Consider the following 23072-nt stretch of genomic DNA (forward strand, 5'->3'; position numbering starts at 1 on the left):
TCCTGAGGGTTGAACTCAGCGTCTGAGTGCTCTGTCTTAGCTTTTTCGCTCAAGGCTGGCACTTTACTACTTGAGCCACAGCTCCCCATGGGAGCTGGGTACTGGTGGCTCATGCCTGTAATTATAACTACTCAGGAAGTTGAGCTCTGAGGATCACAGTTCAAAGCCAGCCTGGGGCAGGAAAAGCTAGGAGACTTTTAACTCTGATTAAACACCCCCCCCCCCGCCAAAAAAAAAGGTAGAAATGGAGCTGTAGCTCAAGTGGTAGAGCACTAGCCTTGAGCAAAGAAACACGGAGAGAGTGCTTAGGCCCTAAGTTCAAGCCCCAGGATTGGCACACATACACCCAAAAAAGAATCTCATGGACTTTTCTGCCGGGTTGGCTTTGCATCACCATCTCAGCCTCCTGAGTAGCTAGGACTACAGGTGGAAGCCACGGGTGTCACGCTGTCCTGAACTTGTGGGGTGTAGGTAGGAACACAGGAGGCAGAGCCAGAGCCTCCAGTGGCAGGCCACCTGGCCACGGTGAGATGGGAGCTCAGCGATAGTCGGGAGTGGGAGGGTGGGGGGACGGGGCACAGACTTGTGAGGGAAGTTGGGAGGGGCACCTGTGAGGAGCAGGAGCCTGGCTGGGATATCTGATACAGGACGTCACCACATCTCCAGGTGGCAGCTGGCGACAAGGCACGGGAAAGTGGCAGCTCCTCGTGAGCCTCACGTGTGAAATGGGTCTATCTCCCCACTCTGGGCTCAGGGCTTTGTGGGGACGGTGACTGACCCCTGCCCTTCCTCCCCTCCTGCTGACAGGTGGTCAGCCGAGTAGCGGCCCAGCAAGGGTTTGACCTGGACCTCGGTTACAGACTGCTGGCTGTGTGTGCTGCAAACCGGGACAAGTTCACTCCCAAGTCTGCTGGTAAGTGTTGCTCAGCGGCTCCAGGCATGTCTTGTGAAGTGGGAGAGGGGGGCACACTAACCTTGGGCTGTCACCATGCTGTGCCTCAATTTGCCTAGGTATGAGGCAGGCCTCCCAGGAGCAGCTCAGCCCCGCGGAGCCAAAAATGGGGCAGATCTTTCCCAGCACTTGCTCCAGGGTTGTCACAGAACTGTGGGGACCCCTAGGCAGGCTGCACCCCAGGAGAGGCACTTTGCTAAAGGCAAACGCCTTCTGTTACCACAGGAAACTGAGGCTCAGAGAAACAGAAAAGGCTACTCAGGGTCACCCAGCCTGGTAGTTAAATCCAGATCATGCAGCTGCATGCAGAATTACTATGAACCACTCTTCCTTACACTCCACTGTGTTTATTCACTCATTCATCCACTCACTCATTCAAAAGTCCACTTATTTGAAAAACAACAACAACTAAATGTGGTGTGCTGGTGGCTCAACGCTTGTAATCCTAGCTACTCAGGGGGCTGAGATCTGAGAATTGCAATTCAAAGCCAGCCTGGGAAGAAAAGTCCAAGAGACTCATCTCCAATTAATAACCACCAAAGAGCCAGAAATGGAACTGTGGCCCTGAGCAGAAAAAGCCAAACAAGCAGTGGAAACTCTGAATCCAAGGCTCAGGACTAGTACACACACACACACACACACACACACACACACACACACACACACACACACACAGAGAAAATCAGTACATTCAGGCTCAGGACTAGTACGCACACACACACACAGAGAGAGAGAGAGAGAGAGAGAAAATCAGTACATTCAGGATCCGAAAAGCCTGCTATGCAAACTATGACTTTGTCACAGGTGGGCCCAGCTGAGCCCACCATGTCTAAGCCTACCAGTGAAAGCCTTAAGCTCACAAAAGATATGGTTTATCTGGTACAGCATCTCACTACTGTAGTCCCAGCCACTTGGGAGTCTAACATAGGCATATTATTTTTGAGCCCAGCTGGGCAATAGATTGAACCCATCTCACAAGAAAAGCAAAAACTAAAGCCATAGTTTTACGCTTGCCACTGTCCTCGTAAGCTCGCCGAGGCAGCAGGCATGTGTAAGCTTTAAATCAGACAGGCCTAAGACAGCCTTATGGTCATATGTGAAGCGTGCAGTTTCTGGGACTCAACTCCTCTGGATGGTAGGGGGTGATCATGTGACCTGCCTTGCAAAGATCTTGTAAGTTTTATAAATGTGACATGATATGTGAACTTGTGTCTGTTACCATTCGCTATTGATTCAGAATAAGGCATGATTTAAAAAGAAATGGAGTATTTGTTTCCTGTCTAATAATCAAAACAGCTGGGTGCCAGTGGCTCATGCCTGTAATCCTAGCTTCTCAGGAGGCTGAAATCTGAGGATTGCCATTCAAAGCCAGCCCAGGCAGGAAAGTCCATGTGACTCTTATCTCCAATAAACACCAGAAAACCAGAAGTGGTGCTGGGACTCAATGTAGTAGAGCAGTAGTAGCTTTGAATGAAAGAGCTCAGGGACAGAGCCCAGGCCCTGAGTGCAAACCCCACGATCAACCAAAACAAAAAAGAATTTAAAAACAAGTAATCAAAACAGTCATTTTCCTGTGATTTGCTAGCTAGTTCTCTGGAGCGTATCTAGAAACAGTCTTTGTGAAAATATTTGAAAGACCTCTCAAGAAGTGTTTCCAGGGCTGGGAATATGGCCTAGTGGCAAGAGTGCTTGCTTCATATACATGAAGTCCTGGGTTCGATTCCCCAGCACCACATATATAAAAAATGGCCAGAAGTGGTACTGTGGCTCAAGTGGCAGAGTGCTAGCCTTGAGCAAAAAGAAGCCAGGGACAGTGCTCAGGCCCTGAGTCCAAGGCCCAGGACTGGCAAAAAAAAAAAAGAAAGAAAAAAGAAGTGTTTCCATAAATGGACTCCAATGCAGTGAGAGCTACCTTCTTATGGGGAGGGCTCAGCAAGATTTTTCCATGAAGGTATATTTTAGGCCCTATGGATTAGAAGGAAGAAGCTTGGGCCATCTGTAAAGAGGTGAATGTGGCTGATGCCAACAAAGTTGCATTAATTTTATGTTTATGTGGTACCAAGGAATCAAACACAGGTCCTTGTGCATGCTAGACAAGCATTCTACCACTAAACTACATTCCCTGCCACCAATAAAATTTTATTTGTGAAATAAGTGACATAGCTATGCACACATGGATCAAATGATTATGGGATGTGGTGGAAGTATATACGAGTAGGGCAGTGAATCTGTGAGCTCTAAGTTGTGCTAATTTCCATGAAGGAAAAGTCAAGACATTTGGGGTCCACATACTGTGCTAGAATCTAGATGCACTCCCCTAAAACTGAGAAATAATTGAACAGGTAAAGAAATAGAGGATGAGCTACTTTTCAAGTAGAGAGAGCAACCTGTGCCCTGGAATAGGAGGGGAGCATGGCTTTGTGTTGGAACCAGGACAAAGGAGGTTGTTCTGGAACCCAGAGTCAGGGAACCATGTGCTTTACCTGTCAGTGGCTGAACATGCAGTGCCTGACTTGAAAGTTGTAGCCTTTATCCTAGGACGAATGAGAACATGCTCAAAATTGTCCATTAATGAAAACTATCCCTGCTATCAGAAACCTGATTGCACTGGGGGCAAGGCTGGCTGCAGGAACCAGTTGGCAGATCGCTGGGGAGATTGGGTGCATGATGATGTGGAATCAGAGAAGCAAGAGTGGAGTGTGAGATTTTATAAAAAGAGTGGAGTGTAGAGAAGAGAAGAGAAAAGTATAATAAGGGGCAAAATGAGGCTGAATATGTAGCTCAGTAGTGGAACATTTGTCTGGGTTCCATCTCTGACACTGTAATCCATCAGTCAGTCAATCAATCAATAGGCACACCCAAGACAGGGAATTCCTCACCTGAGAGGAAGAGGAAGGCTGTTCCCAAAGTCCTAGCTACTCCCTGGCAAAGGAGGGACTTTGGCCTGGAGAGTCTGTTAAAAAGCCCTTTCACTACCAATGCATGCTGGGTGCTCTCCTGTCTTTTGCTCTAGTTCCCTGCGCTCTGAGACTGGTGTTACCTAGGGATGAGGGGGGTGGAGCCCAGTGTGGGCCTGTGACTTGCCTAGAACTCACCAGCCATAAATGACAGACCTAAAACCTGAACGCCAGCCTCCTGACCCCGGGCCGAGGGCTCTGCCTACTCCATCATAGGTGACTCTGGGCCGGTAGGGGCTCTTAATTAGGAGACCTCTTTTCACAACTGAGTCTTTCCACTTAGCCCTGTGCCTTTCCAAGTGCTGTTTGCAGTGCCACCACTTCTGAAACAAGGTTTTGCTCTTTCTTTCCTGTCTTCACCCTCAGCCGAGCACAGCTCTTTACAGTTTCCAGAGCCCCTTACCACGTGCAGTCTCCACACAGTGCTTGTCAGGCCCTGGCGGGGGGTGTAGGGGTGGAAGGAGGGGTGTTCCCAATGTACCCATTTGCAGCTGGGAACACTGAGGCACAGCATGCCTGTGGCTTAACACCTCTAGAGTTCCCTCGAGCGGACTCAAACCTGTGTCAGCCCTGGTTTGCCTTTCACTGGGCATGGTCTGAGGGAGGGGGCCTCAGCAGCTGGTTCTGATTAGCAGACGACATAGGACCTGCTTGGGTGCAGGGAGAGGGTTGGCGGCCACGGAAAACAAAGCAGTGATGCCAGTTTCGGGGGTAGCTCTGGCACCAGGACCCTCTTGGCTTCCTTGCTCACCTGCCACTCAGCTGCTTGTGGAAGTGCAGTACAACCCCTAACAGGGGAGGAGAGGAGGGGTGCTGCCTATGTCAGATGTACCACGAATGTGAAGAGCCCAGCCTTTCTTCTCGGCTAGTCAACCTCTCCCGGTACAGATCCCAACCTCTCTCCCAGCAGGGACAGTAGCTTTCACCAGCTCCTGACTCTGTGGGTGGGTTTGCATGACCTGGGGTGGCCCTGCCCTGGCAAGGCTGCAGGTGCCAGTTTCCCCCCATCCCTCCCAGGAGGTCTCTTCATCCTGGAGCCGTGTCCTTGCCGTGCCTGTAGCCAGCGGCTGCCTCTCCACCCTCCTGTCTTCCCGTCCGTCTGGGCTCCGCTCTGTCTGGCTCACCAGTGCAGTTGTCCCTGTCCTTCCTCCCTGAGGGGCGCTGGTGTCTGATTGTCTGGCCATTCCTTCCTCGCTGTTCTTATCCATGCCCAGTTTGTCTCTCTGCATTTCTGTCTTTCTGCCTTGCTCCCTGTGCAAGTGTGCGTGTGTCTGGGTACCTGTGCAAGGCTGTGCACGTGTGTGTTTCTGTGTGTCACAGGGGGTGGGTGTGAGAGCATCTACCTGTATGTGTATGCCTAATGCATTTGGCTGTGCACTGAGGGGTGGACATGTGCATAGCTGTGCATGTCTGTGTGTGGTGTGTGTGGCTGTGTGGGTGCATGTGTGCAGGTGTGCGTGGCTGTGGGCGCTGCTCGCCACCCCTCTCCCTGTCTGTCTCTTCTGTCAGGAGGCCAGGCTGGGCCCCCAAGGAGGATGAGATCATGCCGTGCAGAGAGGTTCATTGTCAGGAGAGCTGGCGGAGAGCCGGGCTGTGTGCAGAGTGTTGGTGGCTGTGAGCAGGCGCACGGGCCCTGAGGGTAGCGTGTGTGTGTGCGTGTGTGTGTATGTGTGTGTGATAGAGACAGAGTGTGGAGTGTGAGCACAGCCCAGACACTGCAGCGAGCCGCCCAGGCAGGCGTCTCCACGTGGGACCCTCTGATACCCAGCCCCCAGCTCTTTGTTCTGGTGCAGCCGTCAGCCTCTGCGCGTCCACAGAACAGGAGCCTGCGCGTGCACACCAGATGCATCCTCAGCCTGCCACTCCTGGGGGCCAGCCGTGCACCCTCTCCTGTGTCATGCAGAAGGTCACCTGCCCAGCCCCCCCCCCCAGCACCTTGCCACCTCCTTGGCTCTCCTCCAAGGTGGTGGCATGCCCAGCCATCCCCACCCCCCACCATGTGCCAGCCATCAGCAACTTGGAAGAAACGTCAGCCTCTTGAACACAGAGTGGTCCATCCTGCTGGCTACCAGGCAGGCATTCTCTCCAAGGCCCCCAAGAGCCATCCGCATGCCTCTGCTAGGTGTCCATGCTTGAATAAATCCGTGTCACCTCAGCTGACCTCCACCCCACCCCCTGGGCAGCCAGTGTGTGTTAAAATAATAGAACTTGAAATGCCCAAGCCCAGAGGGCAGAAAACCCGGGAACCAGAGGAGGTGACCCATCCCCCAAGCCACAGGAAGCCCACAACAGAACCCAGACAGGACCTGGGGTGCCCACTGCCTTTCCTTGCACCCTGCTTGTCCCCTGAAGCAGTGAGTACTGTGGACTCTCAACTGGGTGCTGTCTGTCAGCTGAGGAGGAATGTGCTTGCCTGGTGGGTGTGGGAGGCCCCAGGATGACCTAGGGCTATCTGAGAAAGGTCCCAGCAGGTGTTTAGAGAAGTGACTCTGGACCTCAGGAGAGTGGCCAGGCAGGAAGAGGCCAGGTTCCTTAGAGACAGGTGGAGGATGTTTGTGGATCCCTTACAGGGGTGGGCTACCATAGGTTCTGGCCTGCAGGCATTCTAGGTAGCCCACTAGAAGTTCAGAAAACATGTAGCAGCTCTCCACTTTTGCTGCTCACATGCCCTGTGGAAATGCCTGGTTTTCTTTGAACAGGACTTCTGAGGTCTGATCACTAACCCTTGAGACAGGGCTGAGCCCATCCTCTCCCTCCCTGCTGTCTTACCACAGCTGAGGACATGTGCGTGTCTGATCCCTGCTCCAGGCTCACCTTTACATCCTAACAGAAGCCCAGGCCCTGGGGACCAGCTTTGTGTCTCCTGCTTATGCTGCTCTCCCCTCCATGTGCACAGCTGGGCTGTTCCCTGGCACTCAGTCACAGAGGGCCTCGACCGTGCATCAGCCTTGGGCTCAGAGAAAGACCCCAACACCTGAGCCCCCGGTGTAGACATCTTACCTTTACCAAAGTGGGGTTGAGATGGGACAAAGGAACCAGAGACCAACGAGTCATGTCTGCTTCTCCTACGTAGGAATCTTTAAGCAAGGAAGGGCAGTCATGAGCCATTTTAGAAGCCAAACCTTCTTGCTTCCACCCGACCAAATAGGAGGAGACCTGCTATCATTGTGGTGGCGGGGATAGACATTCCTGATCTGTCTTAGTGGCTCCTACTTCCACCCTCATGCTTCCTAGTAGCTACTCTCCATCCTCCAGCCCAACACTCCCTCCTCCCCACTCCAGTTCATAGCCACCTTCCAGCCGGCCAGGAGGACAAATGTCCTCATTCAGGGACACCCTGACAGAGCTGTCTCTCTAAAGACAAAGCTGTGCGCAGCTCTGCGTGAAAAACGGCTTGTGGCCGCCCAGCGAGCAAGCAGGGCGGGATTGGTGGGTGCAAATTGCTGGGGATTTGTTAGCAGCTGCCAGCTTCCCCCAGAGACAGCAGCAGGCAAGGCCTTGCCCTTGAAACACAGCCACCCAGCTGGCTGGGGCGCCTTTCCAAGGCCAGGAACGACTGCTTCCTGGACACCTATTCCAAACATATATCCAAGCTCAGCAGAATGGGAATGTGAAGGAGGACTCCTCTCCTTCTGCCCAGTCACCTGCACCCTGCAGCCAGCCAGGTACCCCAGGAAAGGCTCTAGATTTCATCATCAGCCTCTTGGGAAAATGAGTGGTGTTCAGATACGTCCAGTAGACCAAACCAGTCTATGGGCATGCCTCCTGCCATGAATGGCTGTGGGGGATAGCTCTCATTAGAATACCCATTTACAGAGGAGAAAACTGAGGCTCAGAGAGGGAAAGACAGGGCTAGGTCTGGTGCTGGAAGTAGGACTAGCCCCTAGAAGGATCCAATCTGGAGCTCAGGGAGTTGCCCCATATCTTCTGAGTGACCAGGAGAGTGTAGGAGGAGGCCTGGCCTTGGGCAGTGGCCCCGTTCCTCCTCCTCCCCCAGATCCCTGAGGAATGTGGCCTGGAGCCTGGTGGCCTTGCTCTGGTCTTAGGGAGAAGGCACAGTGGGAGGAGATCTATGAGCTTGCCTTTCCCAGACTGAGAATGGGGGGAGGGGGTGGGGTGACTGGATGGTCCCTGGGGTGCCAGGAGCACACAGTGGGGAGGGAGGCAGGAGGAGAGCAGGCAGATGAGGAACAGCTTCCAGCCTTTCTATTCCATGCATACCACAACCCAGACCTGTGTAGAAATACTCAGAGTTGGTTGGGTTTTTTTTGGGGGGGGGGCGGGGTTGGAACAGCAACAAATGGTCAATTCAATATGATCTCCAGCAGATACAAAAACAAAATGTGTATGGATCTCAGCACAGAAAACAGAATGTCCCAGAATGTCAACCTATACATAATGTGTCTGTCAAGAGAGGAGTGATGGTGTGTTTGTGTGTGGCTTCAAGCCTTGAGGGTTCTTTGTGGGTGGTTGAGGGTCTCTTCTGAGCTAGAGTTAGCAGGATAGGTGATCCAAGCACGCATCTCCTGGCTGGCTCAACTGACTCCCTACCCAGCCCTCTCTGGTTAACCAAGAGCCCTGTCTCCCCTCACTGGCTGGGTTTGCTCTCAGCTGTGTGAGGACAGGCAGGGTTACCTGGGGTCTAGCCAGTGGCAATCTATTTGTCCCAAGAGAGGGGTGTCAGGACAAGGGCGACAGCCCATGATGGAGGGGGATCTGGGGGAAATTTTCAAACAGGAGATCTGAAACCCTTTCAAAATAGGCCTGCTGAAGCTGGGAATGTGACCTAGTGGTAGAGTGCTTGCCTAGCCTGCATGAAGCCCTGGGTTCGATTCCTCAGCATATACAGAAAACCTGGAAGTGGTGCTGTGGCTCAAGTGGTAAGAGCGCTAGCCTTGAGCAAAAAGAAGCCAGGGACGGTGCTCAGGTCCTGGGTTCAAGCCCCAGGACTGCAAAAATTAAAATTAAAAAATAGGCCTGCTCTTCCCGGGACCCTCAGTACCACAATCCGGAGCCCCTGGTTGGGACAGGGGTTGAGATTAATGAAGCACACGGTAAGGAGGCCAGGCTCCTGGATGCCTGGGACTCAGTACTGGAGCTCAGGCCTCTGGGAACCATTGTTAACACTCTGCCATTGTTGGTTGCTGGTTGCTGGGGAATGGAGGTGGATGAAGGCAGTTCTGGGTGAGGACAGGCTGGGTGACAGCGTACACAGTGACCAGGTATGTGTGTGGGTGGGTGGGTGTGCATGTGCACATGCGTGTACAAGGTACCTCTAGTGCCTGCCTCAAGATCTCTCCATATTTTCTTCCCCTGCACCTCTCCCCATCCCCTCCAGTGGATTCTGGTCTTCTCTGGCTATGTTGTTTTGCTCATTTGGATTTCCCTATGGGAATGGCAAAAGGAGAGTGTATGGCCACCGTACCTGGCACATACATACATACGGAAGCCACACCCTGAGTCTGGGTTGAGCTGCAGGTGTCTGTCCAACAGCTGGACCCCGAATGTGTTCTCTGCCAGGTAGAAAGGCACATGAGAGAGCTGAGGTCAGGTTCAAGTGTGCTTTAAACCAGAACTGTTGCTGGGTGCCGGAGCTTCACACCTGTAATCCTAGCTGCTCAGGAGGCTGACGCCAGCTTGGGCAGACTCATCTTCAATGAACACAAAAAGCTTGAAGTAGATAGAGATAGGGCTCTCATGGTGGAGTGCTAGCCTTAAGTGAAAAGCCCAGGGACAACACCCAGATCCTAAGTTCAAGCCCCAGTATTGGTGCATGCGCATGCATGCGCGCGCGCACACACACACACACACACACACACACACACACACACACACACACACACACACAACGTCCTCTTAGCATTCCAGAGATGGGGCCATAACTGATACACTAGTGGTTCTCTTACTGGGACCCTTGACCACCTAAGCTACCAGGTGGGGCACCTCACCTGGCTCACACTTGGGGACCCACCATCCAGAGAGGATAACCAGCCCCACCCAGCACCAATTTCTCCCTCTATCTGGGGCATCTGCAGTGCTTCATGGCTGTGGGGGAAAATGGTGGGGTACAGTGTGAGAGTTCTTTTCAAAGTGAAAAACACCAATCCTGAACCTCAAAGGCAAGGGACGATTAGCCTCTGGTAACCAGGCCTACTCCACTCTGAGCCCAGAGCCTACCAACACAGAAACGCAATACACCATCTTTGCTCTTGTGGCTTGAAATAAATGAGCACTTCCATTCTGCAGGTAAGAGCCACAGCACAGCCCCTCACCAGCCTTGTGTATCCAGCTCTGTGAATCCCCAAGGCAGGCTCGCTCACACTTGAAGAAAGTACTGAGGCCAGGCACTTGGTGGCTCATGCCTGTAATTCTAAGTACTCAGGAGGCTAAGATGTAAGAATCTTGGTTTGAAGCCAGCCTAGGCAGACAAATCTGAGAGTCCCCAGTGAACTAGCAAAAAGCAGGAAGTGAAGGTATGGCTCAAGTGATAGCCAGCTTTGAGCGAAAAGCTAAGGGACAATGCCTAGGCGCTGAGTAACAGCCCTAGTATAAACACAAAGGAAAAAAGGGGGCAGGAGAGGGGGAGGAGGGGAGGAGGAAGGGAGGGAGGCAGGCAGACAGGCATTCAGGCTCTGTAAAATGGACAGGTGGTTGGTCTTGTCAGGGGCAGAAATGGAACCAGAACTCTAGTCAGGCCATCCCTACCTCTTCAGGTTGCCAGGAACCCAGGGAGCTCTAACAGTCTCTAGCCTCTCTGGAGTTGCTGGGTCCCAGTACAGGATTACCATTCTGAGCTTCCCACCCCAAAGATGCCCTCTGGACAGAGACCTTCCAAAGCAGTCCCCTTTCCCCTCCCCAGGGTTCCCCCGAGGCTTAATAAAGCCCCCCCCCCACCCCCAGAGCAATTAATTCTGCAAAGGAAAGCCCAGGTAAGAGGATCAAGGAAGCCAGAGCTTTGGTTTTAAGATGGGCTTAGCTTTCTTGCCCCCAGAGGAAGGATTCTGGGGTGTGAGAGTGAAATGGAGCCAGAACTCAGCAGGAAGTGGGTGAGTCTGTTATGGGACTTCTTTAGTGAGCTTTGTAAAACTCAGCCTTGTGGATACTTTCTGGAACAGACAGAGGACAGACAGACAGGAATTAAGGACAGAGCGGTTATTATCCAGCTTGCTTATTTAGACTCAGATGGCTGGGGCAGGTCAGGAAAGGGCATATGGATTAGGAAATAATCTGACTTCTAGCCATTTCAGTCCTGACACAGCATAGTTTGATCAGCTTGTGTGAGATCACCCACATCATGTTTTCACAGACATACTCAGGACTACCCACTTTACAGGTAAGGAAACAGAGGTTTAGAAAGATTCAATTGTTTGATACTCAGTGATCATTTGGTCCCCCCCCCCCCCGCAGTGAGGCACTGAAAATAGCCAGAATTAGAATAGGTGTGCTCACATCTGTCATCCCAGCTACTCTGGAGGCTGAGATCTGAAGATCGTGGTTTGGAGCCAGCCTAGGCACCAAAATCCATGAGACTCTTATCTCCAATTAATCATCAAAAGGCTGGAAGTAGAGCTGTGGCTCAAGTGGTAGAAGGCCAGCCTTGAATGGGGAAAAAAAAAAGTAAGAACACAAGGCTCTGAGTTCAAGCCCCAGTACAGGAACAAAAAAAAAAAAAAGAAAAGTAGGAGCAGGGGTCCTGCTGAGGTCTCAGCATGCTATAGATGATACTCACCTCATCTTGCATCTTCTTGGGATGGTGGTACAAAGTACACCATCCCCACAAGGTTCAGAACACAATAACTGATTATTATTTTGCTTTGCAACCCAGGCTCTGAGACCTACTAACAGTGTAACTCTATGCAAATCAGTTCACTTCTCTAAGCTTGGAGACCAGTGGATCTAGAATCCAGGTCTCTTGGTTGGAGCAGCAGCAATTTGGTTTCCGTGGCAACCCAGCTGGCTCTTCAGGGACCATCTGGATCCCATCACCCTGGCGAGGTGCTGCCCAGGCAACCAGGTGTTTATGTTTTGCAGTAGAGGCTCTGCAAGGTGGTAATTTCCTCTCTGGGGACCGGGTGGTGGCCAGGGCAGGTGGCTAAGAAGGAAGCAAAGTCATCTTGGCCATGCCAGCTTCCTCTGCTGTTCCTGGGCCCAGAGAGAGAGAGAAAAAACCCTGGAGCTTAGAGCTCTGGTCAGTGACTTTCCTCGAAAAGTCTTGAACAGCTGCTTTGTAATGTTCCCAGGAACAGTTCCTGGCTTGTTGAGGCTGGCCACTTGGGATATTCTGCCTGGGGCTGGACTCCTGTCAGGAATTCCAAAAGACTCAGTCTCACCTGTTTCGGATGAAGACACACTATTGTCTCTGGCAGGAAACAGGAATTATTGGGGGAGGGGGGGATAGGAGACTGCCTTTCAAATAGGCTCCTAATTACAATGACAGCAGAAACGCAGTGCAGTAGCTAAATTCACCCCTGCCACGTAAGGAAGAAAGAGCAATCTGCTTCCTCAGACAGCTGCAGGGCAGGGGGCTGAGGAGAGGCAGGGGGCTGATGTGGTTTAGCCCCCGAGCTAGCGGCTTCCAGCAGGAAGTTCTCAACCTAGACTGAGTTGGAGCAATAGGTCCAAAGTTCACGGAGAGCCATCTCTCTGGATATCAGTGAGCTTGCCAAGGAAGAGACCTCCGTGGGATACTCCTGTCTCTTCCCAGATGTAAACTGAAGCTCTGAGAGTTGAGTCTTGAGCTCAGGGTCCTACAGTTGGGGAGGGACTAGTCCAAGATCAGAACTTAGTGCATCCTATGTGAGAAGCAAAAGCTGCCTTGTCAGTGGGCACTGTCCCTGAACTTGTTTGCTCAAGACTGGCACTCTACCCCTTGAGCCACAACTCTACTTCTGTTTTTTTTTTGGTGGTGCACTGGAGATAAGAGTCTCATAGACTCCTGCCCAAGCTGACTTTGAACCTTGATCCCCAAATCTCAGCCGCCTGAGTACCTAAGATGACGAGATGGCGAGAGCTACCAATGCCTAGCTAACCGGTTGCCTCTTTCTGAGCAGAACAAAGCAGATTTCTGCCTGTCTTCTGTTCCTCTCCCATACTTCTCTCTCCCTCCTCCTTTCCTGTGTTGCAGACTCTTCCTCCTTTCTCCTTTTCTCTCTCCCACCCTCTTTATTTCCTTTGTCTCTCCCTTTCCCTGAGGACTGACTCAGCTGCCTGCAACACTGGTCCCAGTCTGCTAAGCTCAGCTCTGCTGAGGGTCACCGGCAGCCTATGCTTCAGGACCCCCACCCACCTGCGTGCAACCCTGGCACTCCTGCTGCTGTTTAGCTCTGCCCCCTCCAGAGCACCCTCAGCCTCGGAAGTGACTTAAGTGCACAGACTGCCATTTCCTCCAGGCTCCCTGTGGTCCTGAGCCCCCTCTCAGATGTGCACCCAGATGTTTAGAATTACTTCCTCTCAAGCATCTGCTGGGATGCTGGGAGGCGAGGGGGCCTCCTGTGCCAGGCCCACATCTGTGCTCATGGGCTGAGAAGGGAGAAAAATGGGACCTCACCTTCTCCACCCCACCCCCCTGCACAGAGATGGGAGAGTGTGTGTGTGTGTGTGTGTGTGTGTGTGTGTGTGTATGAGAAAGAAACAGAGACACAGAGAGAGAGAGCGTATGTGTGAGAGAGGCACGGCGAGTACGTGGCTCTGAGTGTGGCTGATGATGCCTGGGCACTGGATGAAGCACTGTTTTGGAAGCTCAGGCACCTCTGTGGTCTCCAGGGAGAGGTTCTCCTTGCCCATGGCCTGGGATAGGACACTGTCCTCCTAAAGAAAGCACACAGGCTGCCCAGGGGCCCCAAAGGTCATCCATTTCTCCTCTAAGGGTATTAAGGTCATGGTTGGGCCACTGCTAGATTTGGAGATTTTGGTCCTAGGCTTGAGTGGGAAGGGATATTTTAGCTCCTGGTGGGGAGGTGTGGGGTGATCCAGGGGCAGCTCAGCTGAAGGAGCAGAAGGGGGATCCTGGGAATCAGAGCCCTTAGCCCTGTGGGTAGCCTAACATCCACACCTTCAGCTTCTGCAAGGAGCCTGTGTGTCTCCCTTTCCCGATGCCTTTCTGGCACCATGCAGTCATTGTCATTCATCACCTTCCGGCTCTCCTCTCTCCGAGTCATCCTGGAATTTTAACTCTCATTTCAGCTGCACTTTTCCCACTCCTATTGCTCAGACTGCTACATCCTATTACTTCCAATACTGTCATGTCTACAGCGAGAGCATCCATCCAAATCTCCAAAGTCCAAAATACTCCAAAATCACCAAATCTTTGAGTGCTATGGTGATGCTCAGACAGGGAAATCCCACACCCGACTTCAGCATGACAAGTCAGAGCACAAATGGAAGCCATGTGCTGGTGGCTCACGCCTGTAATCCTAGATACTCAGGAGGTTGAGATCTGAGGACTGAGGTTCAAAAACCAGTCCAGGTAGAAAAGTCCTTGAGACTCCATCTCCCATTAAACAGCAAAAAAAAAAAAAAAGTAGGATGGCAGGGCATCTTATCCACTCAGGAAACTAAGGCCTGAGGATCATGGTTTGAAGCCAGCCCGGGCAGGAAAGTCCCTGAGACTCTTATCTCCAATTAGCTACCAAAATAGCTGGAAGTGGAACTGTGGCTCAAGTGGTAAAACTCTAGCTTTGAGCAAATAAACTCAGAGACAGCACCCAGGCCCTGAGTTCAACTCCCAAGATTCGTACCAAAAATAAATCAACAGGCTGGAGGCATGGCTCAAGTGGTAGATTGCCAGCAGCCAGTAAGCCAGCAAAGCCAGAGTTCAAGCCATTGGTATCAGCACAAAACAAAACAAAAACAATTTGCACTAAAAATGTATAAAATGCCTCCAGTGATAAATGAATTCTAGTTTATAATTGAGTCACACTCCCCACTTATCTCATTGTATCTGGGAAATATTCTATCACACCCCCACACCCCCCCCCAAAAAAACAATCAGAAACCTGAGGGACTTCTGGCCCAGGCATTTTGAATAAGTGATATTAAAGCTGTCCTGTTGATTAACTGAGACATTTACATCTATGGAATCCATACCATGTTCCAGATCCTAGACGAATGGTGCACGTTTGTAACCTTTCCGTTTTGTTGTTAGTTTATAGAAGTAAGGTTTTGCTGTGTAGCCCAGGCTGTCCAGGAACTTGTGACCCTCTACTTCAGCCTCCTTGGTGCTGGGATGGCAGACATAAACCATCACACCTGACTAGTTGGTTGAAATTAACTTTTTGTCCTGGCTGGCCTCAAACTTCAAGTCTTCTGATCTCTGAAGCGATCCCTAATGGCTGAGATTATAGGGGGGAACCACATGCCTACCCTTTCCTTTCTTTCATGTTCATAAAGATGAAGAAGCTGAGCGTTAGATCAGTAAATGGCTTGAGATCACTCAACTAGCAAGTGGCAGGTCAAAAATTCAGACACACACAGTCCTGCTCCAGCCCACTCTACCTGGATTCCAAGTCATTTGGCCTTCCAGAAGGAAGAAAGGAGCCCAGCGAGGCCCTGGGTATCTAGAGTCTAGAATTGTCCCCAAGCAGGACTGCCTTGTGACTCAGCCCAGTGGGCAGCCAGCCATCTCTGGAAGGGTCTGATAAGCTTTGTGTTGCCCCTGACCTGACATTCCTCTGTCCAGCCATTGTCTTTGGTCAGGAAAGCTTATCTCTGGGTAAGTTTATACATTCACTGCTACCTGACCACATGGTAGGGAGAGGGCAGAAGGCCTGTACCCCAATTCCTACAGTTCTAGCTGTCCTTACAAGCTGGGCCCATATTCTTAATCTGCCAAATGTAAGATCTCATACCTGAAGTTCAGTACCTTTGTGTGTGTGTGCACACGTGCATGCACCCATGCACAGGTCCTTGCACTTCAACTCAGGGCCTTGGTACTTATTCCTTAGGATTTTGCTCAAGGCTAGCACTCTACCACTGGAGCCACAGATGGTTTTTTCAGTGTTTAATTGGAGATAAAGGAGTCTTACGGACTTTCCTACCAGGACTGGCTTTGGACTAAGATCCTCAGATCTTAGCCTCCTGAGTAGCGAGGATTCGGGCATGAGCCACCAGCACCCACTTTTGTTTTGTTTTAGCCGAAGGCCTTCTTAAAAAGGAATCTTGTCCTTCAGGGAAGGGGGCTAGGAAAGTAAAGACAGATATGTCCCAGCCCCTGCCAGGCTGAGGTTCTGTTGGCATGGCTCAAAGTTCATGCCGCTTCCTGCCGAAGAGGTGCCCACCCAAAGGCCAGAAAAGCTGCATGTCTGGAGAGACATGGGATGTAGTCGGGAGGTTATTCAGCCATTTGCTTAGTAAGCATCGATTGAGCTTTAGCATATCCCCAGCTCTGTGCCAGACATGTGAACCCAGAGTGAGTGAGGTGCCTGCGTCCTCACTCATCGGGACTCAATGGGGAAGACAGACTGAGAAGGAACAAACTCTCTAACAATGACTTCATCATGGCTGAGATGCCTCTGCAAAGAAGCTTGGCCAAGAAAACAACTTGAAGCTGGGCACTGATGGCTCATGCCTATGATCTTCAAAGCCACCCTGAGCAGGAAAGTATGTGAGAATCTTATCTCCAATAAACCAACAAAGAGCCAGAAGTGGAGCTGGGACTCAAGCCTTGAGCAGAAAAGCTCAGGGACAGCACCTGGGCAGACTTTGAGTTCAAACCTTAATACTGGCAGAGAGAGAAAGAGAGGCAGACAAAGAGGAGAAGGAGATGGGGGGGGGGAATGAAGGAGGAGGAGGAGAAGGGGAGGAGGAAGAGGAAGGGGAAAGAGAGAGGAGAGAAGTGCAGGGAAAGGCAGTGTAGGCAGAGGGAAGAGCGTGCCACAGGCTCCCACAGTGGAAGGCAGGTTCCCATCTCCCCTTCCCTCCTGTGACACTATGTAGGATGCCTCACTCTGAGCTTTTCATAGGACCAGAGCACAGCAACAGCCAAGCAGTGAAGGGCTTTGAAGGTTCGAGCGCCCAGTGCTAGCTCCATGGATGCCTGAGGGATCTGGAGCTGCCTCTTGGCTCCTGGCTTCCAGCCACCCCAACACCCAGGGCTCTGTCAGTACTGGTTGTTCCTTGGTGCAATTAGGTAATTAGGCCAAATTCAATTACACACCACACTCCCAGGTCTGTCTGGGCCAGAGAGGGGTGTGGGCTCCCCTTGCTGAAGAGTCTTCTGGAGCCCAGGCTTGGTTACCAGGGCTCTTCCTGCCTGCCATGGAGCCCAGGAAAGAAACTGAGGCAGGGGGGGTAGTACTACCTGGTTGGACATCTGTAACAAAATAACATAGACTGGGTGATTTCACTGTGCTGTTCTAAATATCGGCAACTTCAAGATCAGGCTGATGGGATGATGATACCTTCTCCATGTATCTTCCCTACAGCCTATTTATGAAAGGAGCCAACCCATGTATGACCCAATCCCCTCCCTAAGTCCCCCACCTATGTGTTTTTGTGTGTCATGAGCATGCTAGTATTGGGGCTTGAACTCAGGGCCTTGAACTCTTGCTTGACTTTTCTGCTGAAAGCTGGCACTCTACCACTTGAGCCACAGCTCCATGTCTAGCTTTTTGGTGGATATTTGGGTATAAGGGTCTCATGGACTTTGTTGCCTGGGCTGGCTTTGAACCAAGATCTTGGGTAACTAGGATTACAGGAAAGAGCCACCAACTCCCCACTTCTCTCTCTCCATGCGTGCAGGTCCTAGAGCTTGGAGCTGAGCACAACTGTGCCTTAGCTCTTTTGCTCACTTGAGCCACAGCTCCACTTCCAGCTTTTTGGTGGTTAATTGGAGATACGTGTCTCACAGAATTTCCTGCCCAGATTGGCTTCAAATTCTAATCTTCAGGTCTCAGCCTCCTGAATATCTAGAGTATAGGTGTGAGGTACTGTTTCCCAGAAGACATAAGTCTTCTAGGGACCACATGGTTCCATGTCTTGAATGCTAATTTAAGAAGCTTGAACTTCAGCTTGGTCCTGGTCACCTAGGGAGACAGGGAAGGCTTGGATAAGGGTTGCCTTTGCTGTGTCAACAGCCTGGGCAAGTAAAGGAAGGTGTTGGGAACTAGAGGCTGGAAGCAAAGTTTAGAACTGGTGCCATTGCCAGGTTGAGAGTCTGCTGGGGCAGGAGCATGCATGTGGAAGGAACAAAAACCAAACCTGCAGGGGCTAGGAATGTGGCCTAGTAGTAGAGTGCTTGCCTCATATACATGAAGCCCTGGGTTCAATTCATCAGCACCACATATATAGAAAACGGTCAGAAGTGGCGCTGTGGCTCAAATGATAGAGTGCTAGCCTTGAGCAAAAAGAAGCCAGGGACAGTGCTCAGGCCCTGAGTTCAAGCCCCAGGACTGGCAAAAGAAAACAAACCTTGAACATCACCCATGACCATACCTCTCCCTGAGCTCAGAAGTCCCATTGGTTACATGGGGTTGTTTTATGCTTGACTTGGGAGTTACTGTTTTTGAATATGTTATATAGAACCTTTCAGAAAAGAAAAGTTCATTTGTTTATCTGGAACCAAGATCTGGAACTCAGAGGGTCTGATGCTTTTGCTCAAAGGCTGGCACTCTACCACCTAAGGCATGCCTCCAGCCCCAAGAAAACATTGCATTTCTTTTTTGCAATGTTGTTGGTGGTGTGAAAGTTTGAACTCATGGCCTGATACTTGCTCAAGTTTGCTTGTTCACACCTGGCACTCTTTCATTGGAGCCACACCTCCAGCTGGGCTTTTTGCCACTTAATTAGAGATAGAGTCTCACAGACTTTCCTGCCCCAGGTAGTCTCACATTTCAATCCTCCAGGTCTCAGCCTCCTGAGTAGCAAGGATTACAGGTTTGAGTCACCAGCACCCATTATTAGTTTTGGATTTCTTTAAATGTGGACATGCTACTTTGGAAGTAGCCTCTTCTACTTATCAGAGCCATGTGTGCTGTAAACCTCTTCCTTACTCAGAACAACACAGCCTCATGGGGCAGAGCAGCCAGACTGGAGGGGGACAGTGTGTGCCCACCCCCCGCCCCTGAGAAAGAGAGCACATGTCCTCAGTGGCTGTGTGGGGAAAACAAGGCTCAGAGCAGGATGGTGACACAGTAGGACACTCCACCTCCAAAAAAAACCCAACAAACCAACCCTCCCTCTAGGCAACCTCTGTCTCACCCGGGTACTCGGCCTCCCAGCCGGGCATGTACCACTCTGCAGGGCTGATTTCAACATCAGGCCTCCCACTCCTCGCCCTGCCCTCGCGGCCACCTTTGGATTTTACCCAGAGAGGCATTCCTGCATGGCCTGTCTGCTCATGTCCAGGCTGCCCCCCCGGAGGTGGGGGGACACCTGGGGATGGAGGAAGCTGCCTGCTTCCCTGGGCTGCCAGGAGCTGGGAGAAGGGGGCTTGCAGGCACAGGCACTTGGGAGGAACCCCCCCCACCTCTTTTCATTGAGACAGCTGGAGAGGAAGGGTGGAAGGCAGTGCCAGGTGATGAAGGATTCCTGGCAAACCTTAGGGGCTCGAGGAGTTTAGAAAAGTGCTATGCTCTTACCCAGAATGCACTGAGGCATGGGGCATAACTTAGCCACCACCTGCCTCTCCTCTTACACATCTTACTACCCAAGCAGCAGGGTCTGGAAAGCATAGGCATGGTAGATCAGGAGTCCCTCTGTCCCTCCAACTTCAGCTTCACGCTTCTGTAGCAAGTGCTGATAACCACTGCTGCCAGCCCCTGTCACATGACTCCTATAGTGGATAAGGATAGGTGCTGAGGGATGAGAGGTCAGCTGAGGCCCTGGCTTCTCCCTCTGACTCAACCACTTATTTACTGTTCCACTAGAGGTATCCTTCACCCCCTCCCTGAGCCTCAGTTTCCTCATTTGAAAGATGAGACCAAAGCTAAGTATTGATAGTTCATACCTATAATCCTAGCTATTCAGGAGGCTGTGATCTGAGGATCATGGTTCAAAGCCAGCCCAGGTAGGAAAATCCATGAGATTCTTACTTACAATTAACCACCAGAAAGATGAAAGTGGGATTGTGGTTCAAGTGGAAAAAGCTAAAGGACAGCACCCAGGCCCTGAGTTCAAGAAAAGAAAGAGAGAGAGAGGAGGGAAGAAGGGAGAGAGGGGGGAAAGAAAAGATAAGACAAGAGAAGATGAGAGAAGAACTTTTTAAAAGTTAAGTTGCTGATTCCAAATGGGAAGTTGGGACTTGGTTACGAAAAGAGCTAGACACACATTACATTACCCCAACAGGGTTTAGACACTGGCTGGGCAGCCTGCACTGCAGCCTTGCCTGGTCCCTGGCCTGGCCTGGCCACTGTGTGCATGGCCTCAGAACCTGTCTCTAGCCTTTCTCCAGCCTCACTTTCACCTTCCACCGAGGGCATGCTCAGTCCAGAGAGTGCCAGGAATAGCATTGGGCAGCCCCATGGAATCTGGAGGTGTGCTGCAGGGAAGGTGGACAGCCAGCTCCAGATGGAAAGGAAATGGCATTTCTAACCACCAGAGGCTTGTGTCAGTCCAATCTTGGGGCTCTCCAGAAGCCCCCTTCAGAACTAGGTCTTGGAAGATGCTATAAAACGCTAGGGTTGCTGAGGCCCTGACATTCGAGCTGCCTTCACATCCCCTCCCTTCAAAGGCAACTCTAGAAATCGATAGGAAGAGATTCATTAGAGGCTGAGGTGGTATGCACCCACCGCATCCCCACTGTTGAGAGGCCTAAGCTTCCTGTCTGACCTGGCTGCTTCCCTGGGGAAGGGAAGGGCTCACATTCTTTAGGCAGCTGGCCCTGGGCAGGTGGGCAGAGTGGTCAAACCACACAGACCCCAGGGGGCTCACTCAGTCGGCTAGCTCTCATTTCATTCATAAAATATTTGTGGGGCATGTTTTAGATACAACATACACCAAAGTCCTATTTTGATGTAGAGTGTATGTCTATCTGTCTGTCTGTCTTTACTGTGGCTTGAACTTGTACTCTTGCTTGGCTTTAGTTATTTATTTATTTGCTGATTAATTAAAGGTCAGGGCCTCACACACTTTTTTTTTTTAACCAGGGCTAGCTTTGAACTTCAGTCCTCAGGTCTCAGCCTCCTGAGTAGTTAGGATGACAGGCTTAAAAAACAAGCTCTAAGAAGTAGAGTGGAGCTGTGGCTCATGTGATAGAGGGCTAGTCTTGAGCAAAAATGCTTAGGAACCATGCCCAAGCCCTGAGTTCAAGCCTTAGGATAGGGGAAAGAACAAATGAACAAAGTACCTAGAAAATGCTGGTCGTGACTTAGGTTTCAAAGGGCATGTCTATGTGTAAGTTTAGGATTCATTCCTAAAACCTAGGGGCTGTAGTACTAGACATCAACAGGCTCGCAGTCCCAGAGACCAGAAGGCAAGCAAGGCCGAGGTGTTGGCAGGGCCAAGTGTCTGCACAGGCTCTGGGAAAGTATTAAACATTCCTAGCTGCTTACAGGTTCTTGACTAGGGCTGCATAATTGTCCCATATTTACCCAGCATATATGTCTCCCCTGTATCCAGATGTCCCTTTCTTATAGACATCAGTCATGTGGGATAAGAGCTCATGCTGATAACCTCATCTGAACCTGACCATTGGCTAGGAATGGAACATTTTAGGGGGACTCGCTCACACACACAGTGGCTTCTCAGCCTATCTTCCTGTTCTCTCCTTGGGTCTTGTTCAGGTCTTGCTATTGAGTAGTCTCAGCCTGGTTTTGTCAAGGGGGAGGGGTAGGTCCAGAGAGTCTACTTAACTTGTCCAGGGCTGCCAGCCATCCAGTGCTTGTTTCTCAAACCACAGCCTCCAAATGCAGCGCACCATGGTCTCCTGAGGTTAGCCATGGAGTAGGGCCACTTCCTCTCTGCAGCCTGGGACAGGAGGCACTCTTAGCTCCACACACCCACTGAGGTGTCCTGTAGTATATAATCTGGACCCAGCCTCCCTCCTAGCTGAGCAGGTGGGGATGGCAGCTCCCTAAGAATGAAGCCACTGGAAGGAGCATTTTGTGTCTGGAATGTAGGTACTCTTCTCACCCACTGCTTCATCCCAGCAGATGTTTCTGGATCTCCATTAACCTTGAAATCATAGGGCTTCTTGGACATGCTGAGTAGAGTTGTGAGGTAGGAGGGCTAGTGTTGTTTTCAAAATAAAATGATTAGAGGATATGGGCCAGAAGCCAAATGCAGCATTCTGAGAAGGTAGCCTGAGTCTGGCATAAGAGACTCTGCTGGCAGTAAATCCAGGAAGAAGTGACAGGTAGAAGGTGCAGACATCTCATTCCTATCTCTGCCCTCTCCTTTAAGTGATACAAAGTAGTCTCTGGCACCATTCCCTCACTAGCTAGCTACTTGAGGAGGCTGAGATCCAGTGTACTTTGGCTCAAACCCAGATCCAGAAGAGAAGTCTGGGAGACTCCATCTGCAAAATAACCAGGAAAAAGCCTGGCTAGAGGCATGGCTCAAGTGGTAGAGCACCAGTCATGAGCAAAGAAGTCAAACAAGTGAGTGTAAGGCACTCAGTTCAAGTCCTGGTCAATACTCCTCCAAAAACAAAAAAGCAAGAAAGACTGTATATGTAATATAATATGCAGAGAGAACATAAGAGAGCTGACAGGTAGTTCTCATCACTGAGAAAATGGGAGTGGTTATTAGAGATGGACTACAAAGTAGATTCAAACTATCTTTTAAGAGTTGTCTGAGCCAGGAACCCACGGTTCGCACCGGTAATCCTAACTGCTCAGGAAGCTGAGATCTGAGGATCACAGTTCAAAGCCAGCCCAGGCTGGAGAAATCTGTGAGATTCTTATTACCAGAAAACCATAGTGGCGCTGTGACTCAAAGTGGTAGAGTGCCAGCCTCGAGCAAAACTCAGAGATGCCCTCCCCCACCCCCCACCCCCGAAAAAAGAATGGCCTAACCTCTGTGTGGTGAATAATAATTGATCCAACCAGAGAGAGTTGCTGGTGATGATGCTGTGTGTTAATGCGTAGAAAATGCCTGAATGTTCTCTAGCCACCAGCGAGCACTGTTCTGTGTTAGTATCAGACAGAAGCTTGGCTCCAGCATGCAGGCAGGGTTCTGGGGCCTGAGGTGGACGCCAACACTGTGCAGAAGCTGAACCTCACCAGTAC

At 51.0% G+C, this 23072-nt stretch overlaps 1 protein-coding gene across 4 annotated transcripts in view; it reads left to right on the forward strand.

The window, feature by feature from the left end:
* Nucleotides 1-23072, forward strand: part of Zmiz1 (zinc finger MIZ-type containing 1) — a 225900-nt gene that overhangs the window by 134110 nt on the left and 68718 nt on the right. For all 4 annotated transcript variants that reach the window (XM_048339140.1, XM_048339143.1, XM_048339142.1 and 1 more), the window contains exon 7: nt 808-913. In XM_048339140.1, coding sequence (XP_048195097.1) covers nt 808-913 — 106 coding nt within the window. The remainder of the gene's footprint in view (nt 1-807; nt 914-23072) is intronic.

Source organism: Perognathus longimembris, chromosome 2 (assembly GCF_023159225.1).
Source record: "Perognathus longimembris pacificus isolate PPM17 chromosome 2, ASM2315922v1, whole genome shotgun sequence".
Taxonomy (NCBI): domain Eukaryota; kingdom Metazoa; phylum Chordata; class Mammalia; order Rodentia; family Heteromyidae; genus Perognathus; species Perognathus longimembris.